Here is a 25,058-nt window from a genome sequence, read left to right on the forward strand (position 1 = left end):
AAATTATCTTTTACAGTTCTGATGAAAAGATGGGTTCCCTATGACTGTTTCAATATTGGGAGTTGTTTTTGGAAAAAAAATCGCTATTAATATACAGTAGTAGTTTTCTCCCCTGAATGTGCTAAGAGAAAGACTGTAAGCTTTAGTGGCACTGGCTACCAGGGTAATATTCTTATTCTGGTACATTGTGTACAGTATACCGATTGTATTTATTTAAACTGTTTTATTATTCTCTTTTTCAGTTGGATTTGGTGTATGTTAAATCACAAGCTGATGAGATTAAAGAAGCGTAAGTACCTAAGCTCTATCTGCACTATCAAACTAGTTTGACAAAAAAAGTGTAATGTGACAAAATATGGAAGTGATATGCTCAAATATTGTAGTGATTTGACATCATCGTGTCCATATATATATCACATTTTTTTGAAACGATAATTCTAATGGTTAGGACATCTGCATATCAAGCAGGCGGTCCGATTTCGAGTCTCGGTTGGGGCGACTTTTTCTCATTCTCACAGATTTCCTCATCTTTATCATTTCAAATTAATTAATTAAATTTCAGTATATCACCGGGCGGTTTAGAATTAATGTTCTTTGCCTCTTGTGTTTATATCACATTTTTTTGTTACATAAAGTTTGATAGTGTAGATAGAGCTTTAATATTATGTTTATTCTTATTTTGCAGTTTTTTTTAAAAAGTTAGAATATTTTTAAAAATAATTTTACTAGCAGAATCCCTCCTTTGGGACACCCCTATTACGGGGACATCCCTATTACGGTGACACCCCTATTACGGGGACACCCCTATTACGGGGACACCCCTATTACGGGACACATTCTCGATGAAATAAGTAACAATGTTTTTACACTACAGTATGTCCAGCTCCTATTCAGAAGACATCCCTGTAAGGTGACACTGTTTTGGGTCTACAAGTTCTACCTTTAATGGAGTTTCTACTGTATAAATAATAATAATATACTTTGTTTAGTTGAGTGTATTCAAAATTTATCTATAAAACATAAACTATGTATACTACTTGTACTACTGTATGTTAAACTGTGTTACTTAAAATTACTGTGTAAGTTAAATTTTCAATTTAAATTGAATTGTATTTGTAAATTGTGATGGGAGATACTGCACTAAAACATCTGAAGCATTACTAATTTCATTGTGAAGTGTAACCTATACAGTAGCCTGTGTTAATACTTTAATCTGTGAATGCCACGTGTAAACCCACTGTTTGTACTGTACCATTTAATCTTTTAAAATGATACCTTTATATTCTTGGTATGCATAACATACAATGTACACGGAACAAAATAGATTATATCTTTACACTCTTTTAAAATACTTTTTTATATTTATAACTCGCAAAAACAAAAATTTCCTGAAATATTTCCTTTTGATTTGATTTTAATTTAGTGATAAGTGATAACATTATCTAAACTAATGAGGTGACATAAAAGAAAAATGCATTTATAGAAGATTTTTTTTTTCGATACCCCAAAAAGCTTAGGAGCTTATTAATTATACTGTATTATTATATTTTAATTGTGATTCTTTTTATTAAAATTGCATTTCACAATTATTTATCATATTGTTATTAAAAGAAAAAATGAAAATTAAAGTCAAGTCGATTTAGAATTAATAGAATAAGTTGAAATATGTGTTTGACTTGTATTTTACAGATTTCCAACAGAAGTTGAGAGTGGTTTATTAGAGGTTATATCACCACCTGCATCATATTACCCCGATTTAGATAATTTAAAAGAAACATTTGGTGATTCGAAAGAAAGAGTAAAGTAAGTATTCCAACTTGAATGTTGTAAACACATTTCATGACACAAGGAAACTAGGGAAATGAACATTATGCCTTCTAAGTGACCCATGACATGTGCATACTAAACTACTAAATGTTGCCTTCACTTCTACATTATTGTATATGACCAAGTGTACTTCCCTGCTCGAGTGTAATCCCACCCCAGTATAATCCCATGCTCAAGTGTAATCCCACACCAGTATAATCCCATTCTCAAGTGTAATCCCACACCAGTATAATCCTGTGCTCAGGTATAATCCCATTATTGGGTGTAATAACATCCCAGTGTAAGCCTATGTTTGATTGTAATCCCATCCCAGTATAATCCCATGCTCGAGTGTAATCCCATCCCAGTATAATCCCATGCTCGAGTGTAATCCCACCCAAGTTTAATTCCATGCTCGAGTGTAATCCCACCCCAGTATAATCCCATGCTCGAGTGTAATCCCACTCAAGTTTAATCCCATGCTCGAGTGTAATCCCACCCCAGTATAATCCTATGCTTGAGTGTAATCCCACCCCAGTATAATCCCATGTTCCAGTGTAATGCCACCCCAGTATAATCCCATGCTCCAGTGTAATGCCACCCCAGTATAATCTGATGCTCGAGTGTAATCCCACCCCAGTATAATCCCACGCTCGAGTGTAATCCCACCCCAGTATAATCTGATGCTCGAGTGTAATCCCACCCCAGTATAATCCCATGCTCGAGTGTAATCCCACCCCAGTATAATCCCATGATTGAGTGTAATCCCACCCCAGTACAATCCCATGCTCGAGTGTAATCCCACCCCAGTATAATCCCATGCTCGAATTTGTTCTAGCACCACAAAGTGACTTTATAAATTAAAAGCTTGTTCCGCTTTACCATTGACGAATAAATACATGTCTGGGACTATAATCAATCATATAAGGTGGTAGTTGTTGTTGTTGCTATATTGTAGGCCTACTATATTCTAATCTGAAGAAAATGAAATTGATAGCATCTGGCCTAAAAGACATTCCACCCATCATGCATTGATTGTCTTGTCCAGTAGTGAGGGGTTTACCTTGCAAGACAAAAGGCCCTCTCCACCAAAACATACTACCTGTAGTTTAAAAAAAAAAAGTTAACTATGGAATAGCTTAAACAACTTTGCATAATGTTATTATGCAAAATGCTTACATCTATACATAGACAGGCTCTATCCTGTACATTAAATATGAAGCAAAAAATATGTTTGTAGATCAACAATGTCTGTCAGTTGAACTTTTCTTTTAATGGGTCATTAAGTAACTAATCTATTTTTAACACAGGTAATTACATAGATAATGACTTTTTACTTAAATGTGTTTATACTTACGCACTTTAATGGAATGATGATGAAAGGAAGGTTTAGAAGTTTAAAATGTTTAAAATAATGACAAAGTCACTAAGACTGTCTGTCAAATTGGATGATTATGTTAATTGGCAAATGAACTGAATAGGAGTGACCTTTGACATGATAAGATGTAGCTATATTTGGATGGTGATTTCAATAACCTCATGTGAACAATGCATACTGTAGTTTAACGATGGTAAATGATATTTTACACAAAACTAGCTTTTATTTCAAATTTCTGTGTATACACTTAACCTTTCTAAGAATTAAACAAATAGATAATAATTCATTTAATGTGCATGTGTCATTCGCACAACATATGGTTTACATCTACAGAATATTAGAAGTAGTTGAACACTATTAAAGACGATCTTACCGTAGATGTTGTGTACAGTAGGTCTTTCGTTAGCAACTTAATAATTATGCTTAGGCCTACAGTACCCTTTAGTTTATTCATAGTTTTACCTTGATAAACCAACATTGGACCACATAAATTGTCCCAACCAACGTTAATACTGTTATACTATAGTGTTGTATTGGGTGTTGTTGCTTCCATTTGTGGACAGGGTTTTTTGGGAAGTTTTTATTAAGTTTCAGCGCTCTTCTCCGAGTGACTTATGTCGTTTTATCCCTGATAAGTGGCAATCCTAGACTACTAAAACCATTTCTGGTTTGTTCCTTTTATGATATTATGTTATCCTGTTTTCTCTTATAATGTTTCCTTTTTGAGATAATACCATATGAAATATACCATGTATAATAGGCCTAATATTAATACCACAAAAAAAGAAAGAAATACATTAAAATTTATGTGTGTTTATATAACATTATTACTAGTTTTGTTTCCTGCTATAAAAATTGTAACTTCTTGTTATTAAAGAAAAACTGAAAATATGTAAAAAGTTTAATTATAGAACAAATATTGATAATTAATGGTTTTGTATAATCTGTAATAATATACCATCTACAGTATCATCAATTTCTTTTTTTCTTTTTTGTCTAGATGGAGAACGAAACAGAATCTAGACTTCTCTTTTTTAATGATGTATTGTCAACCAAAAGCTACATACTATGTTCAGGTAAGTTTAATGGCTAAGGAACATGTTTTTTTACAGTGATTGCTTTTTATCTTATCTGCAAGTAGAGGGTGCTGTAGAAAATACAGTGACTAAACGACGTTCCTCCAAGAGTGAGTCTTGCGAGTCCTCACGGTGGACATACACACTAAAAAGTTTTCAAAGCTCTAAAGCTCTGTCTACACTTTCAAACTTTATTTGACAACAAAATGTGATGTGTTCATATATGGACATGATGATGCTACCATCTTTGGTCATATCACTACCATATTTGGGCACATCACACTTTTTTTGTCAAACTAGTTTGATAGTGTAGACAGAGCTTAACAACAGAAAATAACAAAAACAAATTTAAGGTGTTGTCCTCTTGATTATCAGGATTGGATTTTGTATCTGTTTCCATTCAAACTATTAACCTCTCTGTTAAGCTCTGTCTACACTATCAAACTAGTTTGACAAATATGGTAGTGATATGCCCAAACATGGTAGTGATATGCCCAAACATGGTAGTGATATGACATCATGTCATGATTTTGTATCTGTTTCTACTCAAACTATTACCTGTCTGTTACTCCCATTAGGTTTACCAGGAAATTCATTGTCACTCATTCATGCATACAAATGTAGTGAAAACAGGTGTTTACATAAAAATGTCTTCCTTTTTTTCCTGTACATGAGCTGTGTTCACACACACACGATAGAGTTATGCATGCATAGAACATAGTTTGACATAAGTCTTATGTGAACAGTTTACTCTCTTAAGGCCAATTTAGACAGACAAGCATGAAATGGAAATGAAAATATAGAATCTGTTATTTGGACAGTTTCTGCTCAGGATAGATACAGGTTTTATGTGGGACAAGCTACGAAGTTTTACCGCTTGTCTGTGTAAATTGGCCTTTATATGTCCAGTGGCCATATTCACCAATCACACTTAAGTCAGATATTTCCCTTCAAGAATTTCACTCAATTCAATAAATATTTAAGTATTTCCCTTAAATTATATTAACTTAAAAAGGAGATTTTTTTAATTTTAAGGGTATTTCCCTAAGCCTAAGTGTAATTCAGATATATAACTCTGATGTACCGATATAATGGTTTCAGAGGTATTATGTAACATGTTTGGATGAAGAACAACTGCAAGTTTGACTGTATTTAACTCTATTAGAAAAGAGCGTGTAGACATAAACTATACATACCATATGAACCCTTCTATTCTTTATATTCTATGTGCTGATAGAACTGGAGGCTAAAACCTATTCAGTACCAAGAACTAGTGCCTACTGTAGTAATTACTAATAATAGCTTGTCTGATATCTAACATTTAAAATAAAAGAGATACTCATCATTTCATTTTGTGCTGTTACACTCAGGTAAAGAGCGCTTTATAAATGTTCGATATTATTATTATGCGAATACTGTTCTGTCTGAACAGCAAAGAATCGAACCTACTACCTTGGGATTGATTACTTAATGTCATACAAAGACATGTTGCAATTTGCTTCTTTAGACCCCAAGGTGGTTTTCATTGCTGGCATAAGAAACTCATTACTGTTCCGCTTGATTAACTATTGATTTAAGTAACTTGTGAACCTATTTTGTCTACTTACTTAGCATAACATGTGACTAATTCCTATCCTATGAATAATTCATGACGCTAATCAAAATACTATTCCACTTCAGTAAACTTATGATCCTATTTCATTTACTTTTCTGCAAAAATGTGCCTTTCATTCATGAATAATTTATGAACATCAACTGAATTCCGTTTTGCTTCAGTGGTTATCGATTGAAGTTGACCGATTCTACTATAACAACATTTTTCTCGCTTTATTTTGTTGTTTAAGTGTCAAATGTTGTTGTTGAATATTTTATTTTTTCATTAGATGAGATTAGGATTGTACAATCCACTGTATATATTTTAATCAAAAATTAAGACAACTGTCATTTTCCAAATGAATACAGGAGATTCTTGTTAACTAACGACTACTAAATGCGTTGTGACCTTTAAATATACCATCCAACGAAAATTATTACTTTGTATCTTCGGCGTGTATTTTTGGACTATAAAATTGTTTTTCATTATCTAGGATTAACGCGAGGGATTTCAAAATATTCTTGTATAATTGAAACAAAACAAATTGTATAATTAGTGATAGTCCAATAGCAAATCTAAAACAGCATGAATTTTGCTCGTTTTATGGATAATATATTACTCATGATGAATATTGGTGATATGACAATATTAATGATAGCGATAACAGTATGATAATGATGATGAAGATGGTGATAGGTATGATATTGACAATTGATAGCGACAATCTTGTCAGTTATAGACAGACAAGATATGCCTGGACTCGCAGTACTGACCTGGTGTAATTCTTAGAATTCAGATTATATTAAAATTCAGGGGAAAAGCATGTAGTTAAAAAGTAACATCAAAGTCCACAGCGCCATGAGCAATGGTCATTAGAATGGGGCTATAGAAATCGACATCATTATCAATGACGATGATGAATTGATGTGAATTTAAAGATTGTAAGGAGTTTAAAATGAAGATATGTAATGTTGAATTGTACATATTATTAAATTATTAATTTCTTTTCCAATATTAACCCTTTCTGTAGTCACCTACTTTACTAGTGTAATATTTTATTTACCAGCTTGAAGATGACATCATTGCCAAGCCAGGCTACATTACCACAATGAAGAACTTTGCCCAGCAGCAGAAGTCTGACGATTGGGTATTATTAGAATTCTCGTCTTTGGGCTTTATAGGTAAATCACCACGTTTCAACTTGGAATTGAATCTATGTATATGGAATTGAATCTTTGTATATGGAATTGAATCTTTATTATGTTATCAATATTTATTTCTCTCTGGCAGCGAGATGAAATTGAATGAAACTGATCCTGACTATTGAAAATTATAGTCAACTTAATGTTGTGTATATATTATTATTAATTTATGTCATCATGTAATACAGTAAAGTCAAGGGTTTATATGTTCAGTTAAACACCTCATTTGAGGCACCCCTAGGAGGGATACATTCCTGTGAAACGAGCAAAAGATAATATTTTTAACAATACGGCCAACCTCTATTCAAGGGACACCCCTATTATGTGGATATTTTCCTGTAAAACGAACATGGGTAATAAAGAAGTTTTAACACTACGGCCAACCTCTATTCAAGGGACACCCCTATTATGTGGATATTTTCATGTGAAATGAACATGAGTAATACAGATGTTTTAACACTACGGCCAACCTCTATTCAAGGGACACCCCTATTATGTGGATATTTTCATGTGAAATGAACATGAGTAATACAGATGTTTTAACACTACGGCCAACCTCTATTCAAGGGACACCCCTATTATGTGGATATTTTCATGTGAAATGAACATGAGTAATACAGATGTTTTAACACTACGGCCAACCTCTATTCAAGGGAAACCCCTATTATGTGGATATTTTCATGTGAAACGAACATGGGTAATACAGATGCTTTTACACTATGTCCAACCTCTATTCAAGGGACACCCCTATTCTGTGAAACGAACATAGGTATTAATACAGTATATGTTGTATACACTATATACAGCCCTTCTTATCATTAGCTCCACAAAGAAATAGTTACATAAATTCTCTTTTAAAAATTTTATTTTAGTATTCTTCAACCAGCATTTTGGACATTTTCCTAAAAAATAATTTTATTTGTCTAGACTCACAGTATATACATATTTACATGACAAATAAATCTGTCTTAATAAACATTTACAATTGAATTATAATATAAAGATGAAAAGTTCAACATTTCGGAAACCATATTTAAATTTAAAAATAATCACAGAAAAATGAAATACAAAGAATATAGGAAACACTAACTAATTAAAATTAGAACAAATTATTTAAAACATTTATATAACATTACAGTAACTCTCATCTGGAAATTATAACTGGTTCTATTATCATATTTCATTTTTAATGTAATTAAGTATATTTTTGCTTTTGGTAAAGTTACTCTATTCATCATACTGACTGACCCAAGACCAAGATGTAGTAGATTAACCTTTCAACCATACAGATTACCTCATTGCATGAAAGTCACCTTTAACATTTTTTACTACACCATTTTTAAAGGTATTAATGTAAAATATGCTTTGTGGCTTGTTTTTATTATTACAGTACTAACATTTATTTTGATGCATTTATGTTTGTTTAGGTAAATTATTCAAAAGCAGTGATTTGGGCTTGGTGGTGGAGTTCTTCCTGATGTTTCACAAAGAGAAACCAATAGACTGGCTTCTAGATCATATACTGTATGTGAAAGTTTGCAATCCAGAAAAGGATAACGTAAGTCATGATTTAAAGCTCAGGTACAGGCATGAATTTTAAATATAATATTTGGTTAATAGTACATAAATCAAATATTTGTAATAGAAATCAAGACGAAAAAACATGAATTTCCCTTAATATGTTCAAATACAAAATTTGGCAAAATTCTGCCATAAAAACCAGGAAGACATTTTTTCAGTAGTTAGGTAGTTAACCTAATTCAATAACATGTCTGGTGACTCCCTAGAAAGTGAAAAAAGATGGTGGATATACGGTGGATAATTTTTGCTATAGCATGAAAATAAAAATCTGAAGTTGAATAAAAATACCAGAAATGTAATATTCAAGTTATATTACCTATATTTATTCATCTGATAACATTTTTTACCACACTGTTTAATTTTAATAGCTTTTTAAAATGCCTCTCTATTTACAAAACTTGTGTACAAAAGAATAGAGATTTTACTGTGTAATTTGAACTATCCCCCCCACTGATAAGAAAATGGTTATTTTCAACAAGCTTGTGTAACACAAATAAAATCCCAAAAATTATGAAACATAGGGGAAACTATAGATCGATAATTATTGGAATGTATGATCAATAGAAATTTTTTGCCCGCACCTGGCCTTTAAAGTAGAATTGAATTATACCACATTGGTTTAGGAGTCTCCACATTGCTTCAGGAGTCTCCACATTGGTTTAGGAGTCTCCACATTGGTTTAGGAGTCTCCACATTGCTTCAGGAGTCTCCACATTGGTTTAGGAGTCTCCATGTTGGTTTAGGAGTCTCCGTGTTGGTTCAGGAGTCTCCACATTGGTTCAGAAGTCTCCTCATTGCTTCTGAAAACCTCCACATTGGTTTTCAGGAATCTCCACATTGGTTTAGGAGTCTCCACATCCTTCAGGAGTCTCCATATTGCTTCTGGAAACTCCACATTGGTTTAGGAGCCTTCACATTGGTTTAGGAGTCTCCACATTGGTTCAGGCATCTTCTCATTGCTTCAGGCATCTCCTCATTGCTTCAGGCATCTTCTCATTACTTCAGGCATCTCCACACTGATTCTGGAAATTCCACATTGGTTCAGGAGTCTCCACATTGGTTTTCAGGAGTCTCCACATTGGTTTTCAGGAGTCTCCACATTGGTTTTCAGGAATCTCCACATTGGTTTAGGAGTCTCCACGTTGGTTCAGGAGTCTCCACATTGGTTCAGTAGTCTCCACATTGGTTCAGGAGTCTCCACATTGGTTCAGGAGTCTCCACATTGGTTCAGGAGTCTTCACATTGGTTCAGGAGTTTCCACATTTGTTCAGAAGTCTCCATGTTGATTCAAAGTTTCCAAGTTAAAAAACAAAATATGTACAAAATGATATAGATGAATAACATATTGGCTGTAACATATTTAATATGTGACAAAGTCCAACATGCTTTGAAGTGAAAGTGGGCATGGTTTTAGACATTAACAAACAATAAATCATGTGTTATTAGCTTACTAAAAGGCTAAATAAAATATGAAAATGATGATAAGAATAATGTATTGGTTGTAGGTATCTTCTTTGATGTTTTTAGAAAAGTTGAAATGAACCAGCAGTAGTAGTAGTGGTTTTAGGTGTGAGACTAGAGAGATGGCCCAAGTTAATGCTTTGGTAAAGATGTTTACTCTCATTGTCTTCTAGTCTACATCAAGAAAAAATGTGCAAAAAACAATTCCAGAACAATTCCTCTATTATAGAGGAAATGATTGGAGTTTCCTAATATGAACGGGAGGATATATTTACCACATTTGAAAACTTTTTTTTTATTGAAGAGCACCACTTGAAAATATGCCAAATGTCTTAATAATTATTTAATAATATTGGGAATTTCCATAATAATTCTAGAGGAAATTATTTAATGCGATTTAATAATAGATTTTGGTTGTTGTACAATTCTTGTCTTTTATTAAATAATTTTTTATATATTTTTAACTGTAGCCTTTTACAATTTAAATGTACTATACTATCATATAAATATTATCTTTGTGTTTTTATATTGTATAATATATATTTTATGATCAACCTGTTATTGTGCCTTGCACTGTTGGTTGAAGAATAAAGAATACATTTTCATTATAAGCCAATACATTTATACACTGTACTAGGACATAAGTCACACATTTACCATGTTTTTTGTTTATTCTAGAATGAATACCCCTTGAAGTAAAATGAATTAGTCAACCCCTTGTAGAATAATTATGGAACAACTCATAATCATTTGTTTGGATAGATTAGTTCACTGGATAGATTTATTGCAAAGTCTTGTTAATTTATGACAGACAGGCTTAGAAAATCTCAGTAATCTACGATTAACTTTCAATTTCATTTCAATTATTACACCAATTACTTTTGAACTTTAAGACAATTTAATCTTGCCTAATATGTTAATACTGGATAATCCTATGCATTTACATTTTATAAATATTAGAATGTCATATTCATTTGGACTGTTCTATTTTTTTCTGGGGGTTTATTGGTATTCTCATTGGTAACATTTTAGGAAATATCATGTGCGTGGGAACTGTTTGCATAGTTTAACAGCTTGTATGAAAATATTATGATTTTAGGTAAAGATCAGAAGTATATTGTTCCCGTAAATTCTTTTTGAATTGTAAACCTGATGTTGAATTTCTTATTCATTCAAATTATTATTGTAGTTACCACATGTTGCTGATAAAATACCAACTACTTGAAATTATTGTCCAACCAACATAATGTCAATACAATAACATACTGTACAATACAATATAATAACATGCATGTGACTCAAAAACCCTTTGTAGCTGGTTCACACCTAGACATAATGCAAGAATGTATGTGTAACTGTAACAGAAGTGATTTGACAAATCACATGACAGTCACATATGACAGTCCGGATGATCTGTCCCTTGTGATCAACCGGATTTAATTATTTAAATTTTTATGTCGATTGAGGTTGTTTATTTAGTTTAATAAGTTACACAATATTTTATTCAATTCAATTTTTCATTCATACAATACAATACAATTGGAATTGTATTGTTACCAAATACAATTCCTGTTGAACAAGTATCATGTGAAAATTTATTTGTAAATTCAAAGACGTCATTGAATAATATTATTCAAATAAATCTACCATGACGAAACTATTCAACCAATGATTATTACTCCAGACAGACTAAGCGTTGTTTAAGTCTCTATGTGAAGACTCGATCGCAATTATAATACATTGACTCAAAGATGTTTTGCCAGTTTTAATTCCAGCTAGAAGTAGTTTTAATATTTTATGTATGCTAGTAAATCTTGATTTATTACAAGTCTAAATTTAGTTCCCTTTTCACAAATTCTTTGTAGATGAACAATTTCTAAACTGATTTACGATTATGTCTTATCTGGCTTTTAGTTGTCTCGGAGGTTTTTTTTTCAGTATCATCAATGATCAAATAAGTGTAGCAATAAGTGTAGTTGAGTTTTAGCTTGCTGCTTATATTCTACTGCTGCACTTATTTGCGAGATTATTTAACTACAGTACTTATTCGACTACAATGCTTATTTAAATACAGGGCTTATTTAATTACAACACTTTTTCAACTATAGTACTTATTTGACGATAGCACTTATTCAAATAGAGTACTTATTCAAATATAGTGTTTATTCAACCACAGTGCTTATTCAACTACAGTGCTTACTCAACTACATTACTCATTCAACCACAGTACTTATTCAACTACAGAACTTATTTAACTACAGTGCTTATTTGACTATCAATTAATATTCAAATATAGTTCTTATTCAACTACAGTGCTTATTCAACTACAGCGCTTGTTTGACTAGTGCATATTCGAATAATACAGAGCTTATTCAACTACAGTGTTTATTCAACTATAGTACTTATTCAACTACAGTACATATTCAACTACAGTACTTATTCAACTACAGTACTTATTCAACTACAGTGCTAATTTTCCTACGTCTATTCAACTAAAATTCTTATTCAACTACACCCTTTATTTAACTGCAGTGCTTTGACAATAGAGGTTATTCATCTAATGCACTTATAATAGGATCATATGCTGTATAGATGCATTATTATTTTTATATTTCCGCTACTAAATAGAGGGTTTTTAAAACTAAATTTTCATTGATTTAAAAGAGCAGATAATGCCCTTGAATTGAACTTGGCAATCATTTTAGCGACATTTTATATCGGAACTACTGTAGATGGAAAATACCCTCATATTGATTTCTTTCTTATAGAATGCAAATTAAAAAGTCATGTGTTAAGAATGTGCAGTCATATGTCCATAATTACAGTTAACGACATCCAAAAGGCATAGGATATACGATTAAACTTATACAATAATACAATTTTATGAATCTTTCAAGCAAGGCAATTACATTTTATACTTGTGTGTTATGAAATTCTAGCATTGTAAACACCAGTAGATATCACTACATAATTATATACAGACATGTATTTATTTATTTCAGTTTTTGTGAAATATTACAACTATTGTAAATTATTAATATAAAATTGAGAATTGAACATTTTTATCATCTGCTTTTGGGCATAAATTTTTTAAAAGAGCGCATTATTATATTAAGATTAAAAGTGGATGCAAAAATAAATAATATCAGTATGGCACGCTGACATCGCCAAAAACATTGAACATGTTTAACACCAGTTCATTTTGTTCTATTGTAGAAAATGATGTAAACATTACTGTATGTAATTTTAACAAGCAATTTATTGGGATTTCATATATCCATCCACTTTATAAATCATGTTGTATTCATTAGAAGTGGAAGAATATACTCTTGAGTTGGAGTTTTGGCTTGGTGGTTATGATGCTTGGCTACCACTCCAAGGGTCCTGGGTTCAAGTCCCGTCACATGTCAGGATTTTTTATGAGGACAAAATTACAACTCTACTCCAAAGACTTAAATAAGACTTTATTTATGTAGAGCATCTTGTGTATATGTCTTTTGAACCTCGGAGGGACCCTAACGATCAGCAATTGCTGGATGGATCGCCCTCATTAAATATGGTAAAAAAAAAAAAATATATTGAATCAAATCTTGTTGATAAGCTACACAATTAATGCTTGAATATTTTCATTGTCTTTTTACAGAAACATTGCACAAGACAGAAAGCACAGCTTCGTATACGCTTTAAACCATCGTTATATCAGCACGTTGGTACGCACTCATCATTAAAGGGCAAACTTCAAAAACTTAAGGTACTGTATGAACACCATATTTGTCAAATACATAAAAACCATATATGCAGACAGAGATAGGTAGACCAAGGCAATCTAACCACAGGATGCTGAGTTCTGGAGATCAAAGGGTTTTTTCTGTGGCTGTGACACGATCAGTTCAGGTGTCTGTTAAGAGCATGCTCTTAACAGACACCACGCGATTCCACGTCTTGTGGAGATGTTCCCATTAATTAATCAAAATCCTACAAATGATTTAAAGCTAATTTAAATGCCTTTTTGATCTAAATTAGTACATATAGTATCTCTCCAGAAATGTACTTCCATCGCGAAAAACCAGTCATAACATTCAAATTACAAAAGAGGTGGCGCTGTTGTATTTCAAAAGCATTAGGTATAAAACAAAATATTTTCCAAACGCGAAAGACTAAAAAAAGTACTATCAAACGATCATTTAATAGTGCGTACTATTGCACGTCATGTGACCCACATTCGTCCAATCAAATGATAGGAATTTATTTAGGTGTTATATAAACAGCTCTAACGTAGCTCACACTTGATGTTAATACTTTGCTGCAGGACCGATATTTTAACGCACCAGATGTACTATCACACAGTAAGACATTTTTATAAAAACCTGGTTTGCGTCTTTCAAAGAAGCTGTTTATGATTCTACTCTGACATCCTGTTTACTTCTGATACATTTCTACATACAATACTTAATAACAGTTTCAAAGCACTGGAGCATAACAAACGTTCACACATGCCTACAAACCAATCACTGTTGTGATAGCTACTGTATGCTGCAATCATTCAAATTATAGTAATACAGTAGATGGTAAATATTGGTTTGTAGGATGCAGATAAGTTTATTATGCTCCACCGCTCCTAACTTTTGGTACCATGTGACAAAGTCTTCTTTAGAAAGCATCTCATTTAGGACTCTCATCATGATGGTTTTAATTGTGAATGAAATTTTTTTTAATTAAGGACTGATTTTCCTTTTTGGTTTTTTAAAATTTTCCAGATTATTTTACTTAATTTGTTAATTTAATTATTCTCTAACTTTACTATTTTGTTCAATTTTAATTTAATTTTTAATTTTAAAATAATTAACAAATTGGTATTTATTTTTAGATTTGCATGTTTTGGTTTTGAAAAAAAATTGACATGCATTATAACTTTTAAGGATTTTTTTTTTTCAAATTATAAGTTCAGTATCATAGTCACTATCAGTGAATGACACTCTTTATGCTAAAGAATCTTTTTTAAATATCATGGTGGAAGAGTCAAGTATTGTTTGACCAATCACAAGTGAGTTACCCAATCATGAATGATCCATTGTACCATGATTGGACAAATTACTTGAAACGCTCTTATGCGTTGCGTCCAAGTGTCAGCCAAGCTTAAAGCTTAAAGATGTATTGTCCCCCAAAAACATGAAAAATGAAGATTAATTATATCAGACTTTGAATAGGTTATTTTGTAGTTTTAATAAAGTGAATCACTTCCGTAGAAAAAAAAAACGAAAATGGATGTTTTCACTTATAAAATAACATAATATATGGTTAAATTCAACCAAAAATCCATTGTCCGCCAGCCAATTTAGCCATTTTTTGCTTTAAATTACAGTTTTTTCAGGTAAATTAATTTTGTTTAGATCTTATTTTATTAACTATTAAGTGAAATGAAAATGGCATATGCAACAACAAAAATTGTTAAAATTATTTTTCAGGGGGACAATACATCTTTAATATGAAGGTAAAACTCACAGGGAAAGACTATATATCTTGCTATTGAAATACAATTTATATAACAATTATATGTGTTTACATTTACAGGATAAAGATTTTGGAAAGGGTAAATTACCACAGCATAGCTTAAACCCTCCAGCTGAGATATCAACAACAATTAAGCCCTATCAGAAGTACACCTTGGAGAAAGCATATAAAGGAGAGGACATTTTCTGGGGTATACTTCCAAAAGCTGGTTCAGTTGTAAGGTTTATCTTCAACCCGCCAATTAAGATAATAAGGTACGTACATATTTAAAGTTTAAAGCCACCATTTAAAGTTCTGCCCGTATAAGTCGGAAGAGGATGCTGTAATGTTTGAGGGACAAATGAGCACAGTTCTCTAAGTCCCGAATATTCAAGGTAAATTCAGGGTAAAAAAACATTATTTTTATTCATCCAGAAAACTCACTAGGATATTATTAATAGGATGGATAAACTGCATTGTGCTCATACAGGTCAAATTAGCAATGGAAATGACAGGTACTGTACCTCTCTTGTATGTTAACAACAGTGAAAACTCATGAGGTAGAAACTTTCTAAGCACACATGAGATCACAGTAATTTACGGCTGTACGACGAGCGCAACAAAACCGTAAATCTCACAATTGTTCTGAAATCATATGTACATCCTAAATACGTTGTCAAAATATGGTTCTCGGTGAAGTTGTCCTTTAATACGTAAAGCGCCTTTGAACATGTTTTATTGATGAAAAGGGCGCTATATAAATGTGTATTGTTGTTATTATTACAATTGACATTATTTTTTTCATTATTAGTTATCGTTTTGTGAGTGGTAACGCTGACCATCCTGGCGATATATTCACAAATACTACTGTAGAGGTGATGCCAAGTTATCAACAGCAAAAGAAAGAAGGCTTACTAGAAACAGACGAAGATAATAAATCAAAACATACTAATGATGGATACATTCAAATAGGTTAGTCAAATGTATGAATTATCTGATTTTGAGGGATCAGTTATAATCGATCATTTACCAGATGTTGGTCAGTTTAGTTGGAGGGAATTTGAGTAACATGGGCTGGTCAGTTAAGTTGTCATGTGTTGTCTTTGTTACTCTGAATGGTAAGCTGCTTGGCCAGAAACTAGTACTGTGTATAATATGTCCCAAGTATAATCCACAAGTATAATCCCACTGCTAAATTTGGATAAATACTTGGGTAAATTTATAGTTAATCCAATCCCAATATAATCCCACACCTACTTTTTTCCAACATTTTGCCCCTGGAACTATACTCGCTCGTATATAGTGATAGTGGGATGAATGTCTAAAGAAATCTGTTTAAAAAAAACTTTGTTTTTACAGGAGAATTTAAAGATGGTAGAATTATGGGTGATATGGATAAAAAATTAGATAAAGTACAAGAAATTCGTCTGAGAGTCCAAAGTAATGCAAAGGCATGGGTTATATTAAGTGATGTAAGTTGATTGTTGATATACTTTATTTAGATAATCATTGAATGACTTATGATGTTGTATAACTGTGAGCTGAGAGGTTGATTTGAAACCGAATGTCGCATGTTGTTAAAATGAGCTGTTTTTGTTATTTCAGATACGTATAGTACCAGCTAAAAGGAGAAGGTGACCTAGGCCTGACCTGACCTTTAACCTTTATATCATTCCAGTTGTACATAATCTCATCCTTAAACATGTACAGAATCAATTTTATTGTAGATAATTTATAAAAAGATAGGGTATTATTGGTTGTTTTATTCAGTAGGTGTTTGGAAACAATATTTAGGGTGTAGGTGATTTTTTAAACTGTCCATCCGAGCAATAACTTAAATTAATCCTAAATTATTAAGTAATCTTTAACAACAAAAGGGCGAGAAGAGATTGCAAAGATCGAGTATAAACCCACGTCTGAGTATGAACCCACCATGTGGTATATGGTAAGCCCACTATGCGGTATATGGTAAGCCCACCATGTGGTATATGGTAAGCCCACCATATGGTATATGGTAAGCTCACCATGTGGTATATGGTAAGCCCACCATGTGGTATATGGTAATCCCACCATGTGGTATATGGTAAGCCCACCATGTGGTATATGGTAAGTCCACCATGTGGTATATGGTAAGCCCACCATGTGGTATATGGTAAGCCCACCATGTGGTATATGGTAAGCCCACCCTGCCCTGGCATATACTAGTATTAAATCCAAATAACCAATTCTTTTGTCCTTTGTTCTAGACCCATTTTACTCTTGACTCTTCGTTGGGTCAAAGGTGGGTGTAGACCAGAGTCGTACATTAATTATTAATTAATTACATTTTCTGTTTTCTGTCTTAAAACAACTTAGCACCAAAATGTTCTAAATGAATCTAAAAAATCCGGCCAATAAGATTTCAGGAAATGATAAACCAGTGAAGCGAATCAAAAATGAACATTCCATTACCATCAACTTAAAAAAAAAACTTGATTTATCTTATTATCTACAGTTTTTTAAAGTAGCAAAGTCATTGTGGCTTGTTTAAAACTACTATTACTGGGTACGTATGAAAGGCCATGTGTTATGCATTGTTAGGCATGTTGGATAATTCTTGTAGCCATGCTAGATTTCTTTTGATGTACGAGTCCTCGATTCTAGACGTGAAGGACATAAACGTTTTTTACCAAACAAACTAATGAACTAGGGATACAGACCTCAAGACACATCGTCTAGAAATCTAGATTGTTTTGTAGTTCTAGATATTTCTATAACTCTGTCTACACTATCAAACTAGTGTAAAAGTGTGATGTGCCCATATATGGTAGTGATATGACATCATCATGTCTATATATGGGTACATGACATTTTTTGTCACATAAAGTTTGATAGTGTAGACGGGGCTTAACAGTTGCATCCATCATTGATTTGGATAAGGCAAGGAACCCCTTCTAATTTGAGAAGTAAATAAAAAAATATGTGTATCGAAATGAACATCAATTTTTATAAATGTATTTTAAAATATTGATCATTTTGGTAAACTTTACAATTAAAGATATTATTTGTTATTTACCAATTATTATGCACATACAATAAATTAATTAAAACTATAAAAGTGGTAAAATAAATAATTTATGCTTTTTAGGGGTAACTAATTATAGATATATTGATGCCAAGTAATTTTTATATATTTTATAAATATTTGACCAAATTTCAATTTATTTAGTAGGTAGATGTTTTTGTGAAATTGTTTATGTGATATGTTATATTATTAAACTAAATTAATTATAAATTTTAAAGAAATCAACAAAAATATTTTTTAAAAACCAGTATGGTATAGTAGGTAAATTGAAACAACTACCAAAAATGACAAAGTGACAAAAATAAATTAATATAATTAAAAAATATTTAGAAATTACATTATTTATCATAATTGTAATCATGATTACTGACAAACAAAATGAGAAATTTGTTTATTAACGTTTGCAGTTTTAAATTTGTTTATTCGAGTGTGAAGTTTGACATAATGCATTCTGCTTATTCACGGAAAGTGTATCATACTGTACTTTTCACGTGATAGACAAAATGGCCGAATATCGGGTTATGAATCCATTTATTGAATTAAAACGTGGAGTTACGCATGGATGCACAACTCTACAAGTCTCTTATTCTCCATATAAATTAACAGCAGCCAAAGAAACAGATTGTAATTTGTATAATTTCAGTGTTTAATTTAATTATATTTATTTTGTACCGTGAATACATTAAGTTAAGTTTATACTACACATTTACATATCTGATTAGTAATTTAAAAATCTTGTTATTTTGTATTTTTGTGATACTCAATGAGCAAAATTTAAGTAAATCATAAATTTAAAAAAAAATGGACGTCCAGTCGTTCATGAGTGGCATTTAAGGCTGTGTTTCCGTAGCCAAAAATGAACCGATGTGTGTCATGCTGTGGAAACACGGCCTAAGAATCGCCAATCTTGTGGCGGCACTTTAGTAAAACCATTGCTTTAAAGTTTTTGCTTTAACTATGGTTTTAGCCAACAAACAGTGCCACTACCTACGCCTAAGAATTTGTTTAGTTTTTCCTTTAAATTGTTAGTTATTGCGCATTTGGGTTTTCTAATATAAAATGGTAGTTTGTAGATAAAGATTTATAGTGTCATTAAAACAATTTAAATGTATTGTTTTTATGATGTTTTTCTATGCATATAGATTTATTTATTGTTATGTAAAGTTCTATAATTTAATGGTAATTGTTGCACAACATATACACAAACTACAGTAGAACACTATCAAACTAGTTTTACAATAAATGTGATGTGCCCATATATGGACATGATGATATATCACTACCATATTTGGACACATCACACTTTTTTTTATAGTGTAGACAGAGATTTAAGGGGACACCTTGGGTACCCGATAATGTCCCCCTCATTCATTTCACAGAAATAGGGGAATCCGAACGGGGAATCCCAACGGGGAATCCCAACGGTGAAGTTCTACTGTAGTTCAGAGATGTATTTTAAACTACAACTTTTAAATGGCCAATGCACACATGTTTTTAGGCTTTATCTAGTAATATTTTTTTCAATGCCTATTGCTGGTTTTTTAGGTGGGAATATTTTTATCTTTTACTCATAATTTAATCACTTTAAAATGGACCACACTATATCAGAGCAAACTAAAACCAGGGAGATGTAAAATAATTTAATTTCCTGCTAAAACTTAGATAATTTTATTAATATTTTTTTATTGCAATTAAACTGAATCTTTTATAAAATGTTCTTGCAAAATATGTCTGAATAAATAGTATATAATAGATCACTTGAATTGTGTGTTGAGATGTTTCCTCAGCCTTGTGGATAGCACACCTTATAATTAGGCCTCATAAGTAACGACAAAACACACTAAAAGAAGATATCTTCTATACATTTTTCTTTATTATAAGATATAACATATAATCTCAAATAATAATTTGAGATAGGCAGTATTAACTTTTACATGAAGCATGAACCAACAATGGAAGACAAAAAAATATAAATAAATAATACTACTCAAAATCATAATTTTTAAATTAAAAATAATTTTTGAAATTAAATTAAAACTTTTTTGTTTTTATTTTATGCTAATCTTCATAATTTAATCAGCATGTTACACACATATTTTATGAGCGTTTACAACTTGTTGTGACATTAACCATTATTATATTATTCTTTATATATTATTAATTCTATGTTCTTATCCTAACTCTGCTAATAATGCATTTTGCAATTCTTCAATTTCATCCATCAAATTGTCCTCCATTCCCTGGAAGAGTTGGTTGAAACAAGGTGCAGACGGGCTGTTGTAATGACTATATGGATTACTGGAGGAAAGAATGTTAGAACACAACCAACAGAAATAAGTTCGACACTTTGTACATGTCATCTTGTTGCAACCATCAATTTTCTGGGAAGGGAAAAAAACAAATTTATTGCAAAAAAAACTTGAAAAACACACCAGCTAACTTGGCTCCCTGATGAGCTCCGGAGATCAAAGGGTTTATCTGTGGCTGTGACACTGATCAGTTCCACACCATGGAGAATATGTACATAGTAGAGTACTGTTGGTATTTGTCGCAGCCAGACATAAGATCAAAGGACTGTTACAAGTTCCTATCTTGGCAAGGCAAGCTCAGTATCCTGCTGTTAGATTGCCTTGGTTAAACATTCTTTATATTGTACCCACATAATATAGTATTATTAGTATGAATGTATTCTCATCAATTTTAACCCTTTCTTTCCCTGTCACCCAAAGAATAGTATTTACCTGTATGTGTGTTCCACATGAAGGGCATTTTTTGCTGTTGCTATTTAGCCATTCTTCACTATAAAAATCTTCAAGTGCTTTTTGAATTGTTCGTTTCCCATAACGATGTTCTAAATATAACTTTTTACTCTCGTCGCCATTCTCGTATTCTGTTCTGATTTTCTGTAGCTCGTCTGTGGAAAAATAAGCTCAGTTTTTGTATGTTCTAAATAATGATTTTTGTGCAAGTTATCATAAAGCTCTGTCTACACTATCAAACTTTATGTGACAAAAAAATGTGATGCACACATATATGGACACGATGATGTCATATCACTACCATATTTGGGAATATCACACTAGTTTGATAGTGTATAGACAGAACTTAAGAACATCCTTGTCGAATCAACTAACCTTTTCGTACTCTACAAGGTGATACACCATGATACGTCATGCGGCAGAAGAAACAAAATGTTAGATGGCATTTAGGGCATTGACCCAAATTTGACCCTTTCTCCATCATCACAGGTGTTTGACATTCCAAGCGAGGGCAGTAGACAATATCATCCATGCTCTGTAACGAAGACTGTAGTAGAAGACGATCATATTGGGCAAACAAATCATTTCCTACCAAAGTGTGAACCTAAAAAGAAGTTACAGTTTAAGGCCATGTTTCTACAGCCAAGACAAAATTGTCGGTTAATTTTTTGCGCATGATCAGTCATAACCAAACAACCAGATGCCCAATCACAGCGCAACAACTTGTCCTTCTGGTCAAAGGTTAAAAATTATCGCAATTATCTGATAATTATCCGATTTTAATGAAATAATTATCGGTTAATTTTTCCCGAATGGAATCGGTTAAACTCCGTTTTCATAGGCAGTTTATCGGTTAATTATTTATTCGTTTTTGGCTGCGGAAACATGGCCTAAGAGTGTCGAAATTAGTGTGTCGTCGGTCGTCACCTGGACCTAGAAACCATCAACACCAACTATGGACAAGGACACGCATCCCAATATCCCCACATGAGCACAGCGAAAAAACAAGACATTCTTCGGTCAACGCAAATCAAAAACTCCCCAATATAAGTGTTACTGTACTGTATGTGTCAAATACATTTAGACTTGTAACAAGACTTTGTTTATGTAGAGCATTTTGTGTATATGTTTGTCTTGTGAACAGAATTTCCACCTTTAAGGAGGATAGTGAATGAATTCGCAATTTTCCTAAATATATAAAAACAAAACATCACTTCTTATACAATTGTTAGTGTCGGTTAACTCACTTGTAATGGTGTTGCTTGTGACCCACATTTTGGATCCGGACAGTCTAGACTTTTAACGTTGCCGTCTTTAATTTGGATCACAAAATAACTTTTCAAACACGCATTACAGTACACGTGACTGCAATCGTGAAACCTCATACAATCACTTCCTGGTTTCTCATTAAAACAAACGCTGCACATGAAATAACTCTTTTGGAATACATTTTTACTTTCTTCTCTGTCGTACTCAATGATGCATTTTAGAAGTAGCTCTTGCGACGCCACATCTTGGATAGCTCGACTGTCGAGCTTCTCTTTTTCCGTTTTTGTCCTTTCATCCATTTTTGATGGATTTGTTTGATGTGATTCAGTGTTTGTTTCTGACGTACTTTTTTCACAATGACTGTTTAACAAGTATGGGGAAGTAATTTTTAGAAATGGAAGCGCTTCGTTGATGAGGAACTCTGACCAAGAGTACATGATGACCATTCCTTGGTTCTCGAGCCATATGTCGTCCAACTGAGAGCACAGGTGACTCAACTGGAAGAAAAATATCATGGCATAAACGTTTCACATTTTTAGAATATACTGTACATACGACGGACTAGTTACATTTTTTTCTAGTCTTGCTTTTTTGGCTGTAATTTTAGAAACATGTCTGGTAACCACAAACCTAGTCTCATCTTCCCACTCCCTAATAATTGTTTTCAATAATAACTACCACCTCTAATATCCCTTTCACATCTACAAAAGGTTACAAGTTGTAACAATTTTATTTACTCTTTGAGAAAAACACACTAGCAAGAGGTCTGTCTTTGATGTCTGAGATGTTCCGTATTGTTGCTGCACATGCATAATTACCCTGGTATTTAACTGACCAAACACAGAACATGCACACTAATAATTTAACAGCCCCCAACTATTTTTTCTACCAAGATTTAGCAAGGTTCATGAATATGTGTATGAAAACATGTAAAAAAAACGTGTAAATATACAATCAACCACTCGGAATGCAGACATAGTAATAATACACATTACTAACCATCTTTGTAGAAAGCCATTTTGAGAGAAGAGTGAATGAAGGTGGATCAGCACTTGGGTATGTCTTTGGATATTGAAAGTGAAGCACCAGGGGTGGTAAGTGGTTGACGCAAAGGTAAGTACCGTCGTCTGTCTTCTTTAGCTTACTACCTATTATATTAGACAAAAAAACAGTTTGATAATGATATAGATTACAAAAAAACAATGCTGTAATATCTTGGCTATGTGCTGTGTTCCTGAACACAAAGTAATTATAGAAGAAAATGTAAACAAAATATTACCAAGATTCAAAGCCTTTGTTGTCTGCTTTTCCGAAAGCGTAATGTAGAACGGTTGTTGTGGAAGCTGAAGCGGTAACGTCAATTTCCCGCCTCTTTTGTCGTCTGCTGGTCTGAACATTTTCTCATCTTCATAGATACTACTAAGGGCGAGTAACTCATCTTCTTGTTCATTTGCATTTTCCATTTTTGGTGCTAAAAAAGTTTGACGATGCAATTTATCTTTTAAATTTCAGCATATCTGAAATAGAAAAATTTATTAACATTTTTTAGTAGAACCAGTCATGACTTTTCTAGGGCAAGTTAAACAGGCTGTATTGTGCACTTTGTTTGGACCCTGGCTGGGGGTCAGTTAAACAGTAGATATACTACTAGTACTGTATAATTATAGGGAGGAGGCTCATCCAGCCAGCTACTACTAGGCCTACTCTACAACTAACTAATAAAGGCCAACTCAGACAGCGTCGTAGACGAGACGTCTTGTCTGGACTTGACTCGTCCGCGCTGTCTGAGTTGGCCTTAACTTAACTAGCTGGGCCTATCCAGCCTCTAGGCCTAGCCTAGACCTACATGCTAAGTCTACATACTTCTATCTACTTACTACTAGTAGTAACTAGCCTATAGCCTACCACCCAGCCTGACTACTCTATCTAGCCTAGCCTAGGGCAGGCTAGGCCAGACCTAGGAACTTGACCCCTTTACCTATTACTCTTGGAGAACTGACTAAACTCTATTATTATTATTATTATTATTATTATTATATTATTAACTCTATTAGTATGTGTTTTACTTTTTTTACACACCTACTACTAGCCTAGTACAGTATTATAATTATTTTACACAGTTTGTTCAGCGTGTTTATTCCCTGCTGTCATTCATAAAATCTATAGAGCGTGACCACTACCGCCATATATGGCTCTGTTTCGCGTGCATCACATACGCCGCTTACGTTGAAATAATGTTAAGTACCAAATTAAATAACAAACCAACTAATGCATACTTGGGAATTTCCCAAAACCTTATTTTTTTGAATAATAATAATAATTAAGTGATTAAACTAAACACGGTAGGCCTATAATATATATATTATGATGTGACGTAT

General features: G+C 32.6%; 2 protein-coding genes across 5 annotated transcripts in view; one reads left to right on the forward strand and one right to left on the reverse strand.

Moving 5' to 3' along the window:
- Window positions 1–20,415, forward strand: part of LOC144843106 (alpha-1,3-mannosyl-glycoprotein 4-beta-N-acetylglucosaminyltransferase A-like) — a 36,606-nt gene extending 16,191 nt beyond the window's left edge. Inside the window, exons 5-14 of the mRNA XM_078699815.1 lie at window positions 243–289; window positions 1,690–1,803; window positions 4,185–4,260; window positions 6,921–7,035; window positions 8,484–8,614; window positions 13,742–13,849; window positions 15,670–15,863; window positions 16,400–16,560; window positions 16,948–17,060; window positions 17,194–20,415. Of these exons, the coding sequence (XP_078555941.1) occupies window positions 243–289; window positions 1,690–1,803; window positions 4,185–4,260; window positions 6,921–7,035; window positions 8,484–8,614; window positions 13,742–13,849; window positions 15,670–15,863; window positions 16,400–16,560; window positions 16,948–17,060; window positions 17,194–17,226 (1,092 nt within the window). The 3' untranslated portion in view covers window positions 17,227–20,415. The remainder of the gene's footprint in view (window positions 1–242; window positions 290–1,689; window positions 1,804–4,184; window positions 4,261–6,920; window positions 7,036–8,483; window positions 8,615–13,741; window positions 13,850–15,669; window positions 15,864–16,399; window positions 16,561–16,947; window positions 17,061–17,193) is intronic.
- A 94-nt stretch (window positions 20,416–20,509) lies between these two features.
- LOC144843110 (E3 ubiquitin-protein ligase RNF14-like) lies at window positions 20,510–24,871 on the reverse strand. 4 transcript variants are annotated; one of them, XM_078699822.1, is made up of 7 exons: window positions 24,760–24,854; window positions 23,960–24,197; window positions 23,680–23,828; window positions 22,659–23,177; window positions 21,787–21,958; window positions 21,394–21,566; window positions 20,510–21,033 (listed from the first exon to the last, which is right to left on the reverse strand). In XM_078699822.1, the coding sequence occupies exons 2-7, from the start codon at window positions 24,141–24,143 to the stop codon at window positions 20,824–20,826; spliced, it is 1,407 nt and encodes a 468-aa protein (XP_078555948.1). In that variant the 5' UTR covers window positions 24,144–24,197; window positions 24,760–24,854; the 3' UTR covers window positions 20,510–20,823. The 4 variants fall into 4 exon arrangements, with proteins under 4 accessions (XP_078555948.1, XP_078555947.1, XP_078555945.1 ...); XM_078699821.1 differs by having other exon boundaries at window positions 20,511–21,033; window positions 21,787–22,015; window positions 24,797–24,871; XM_078699819.1 differs by having other exon boundaries at window positions 20,511–21,033; window positions 21,787–22,015.
- Window positions 24,872–25,058: the final 187 nt, after the last annotated feature.

This window comes from Antedon bifida, chromosome 5, assembly GCF_963402885.1.
Source record: "Antedon bifida chromosome 5, ecAntBifi1.1, whole genome shotgun sequence".
Classification (NCBI taxonomy): Eukaryota; Metazoa; Echinodermata; class Crinoidea; order Comatulida; family Antedonidae; genus Antedon; species Antedon bifida.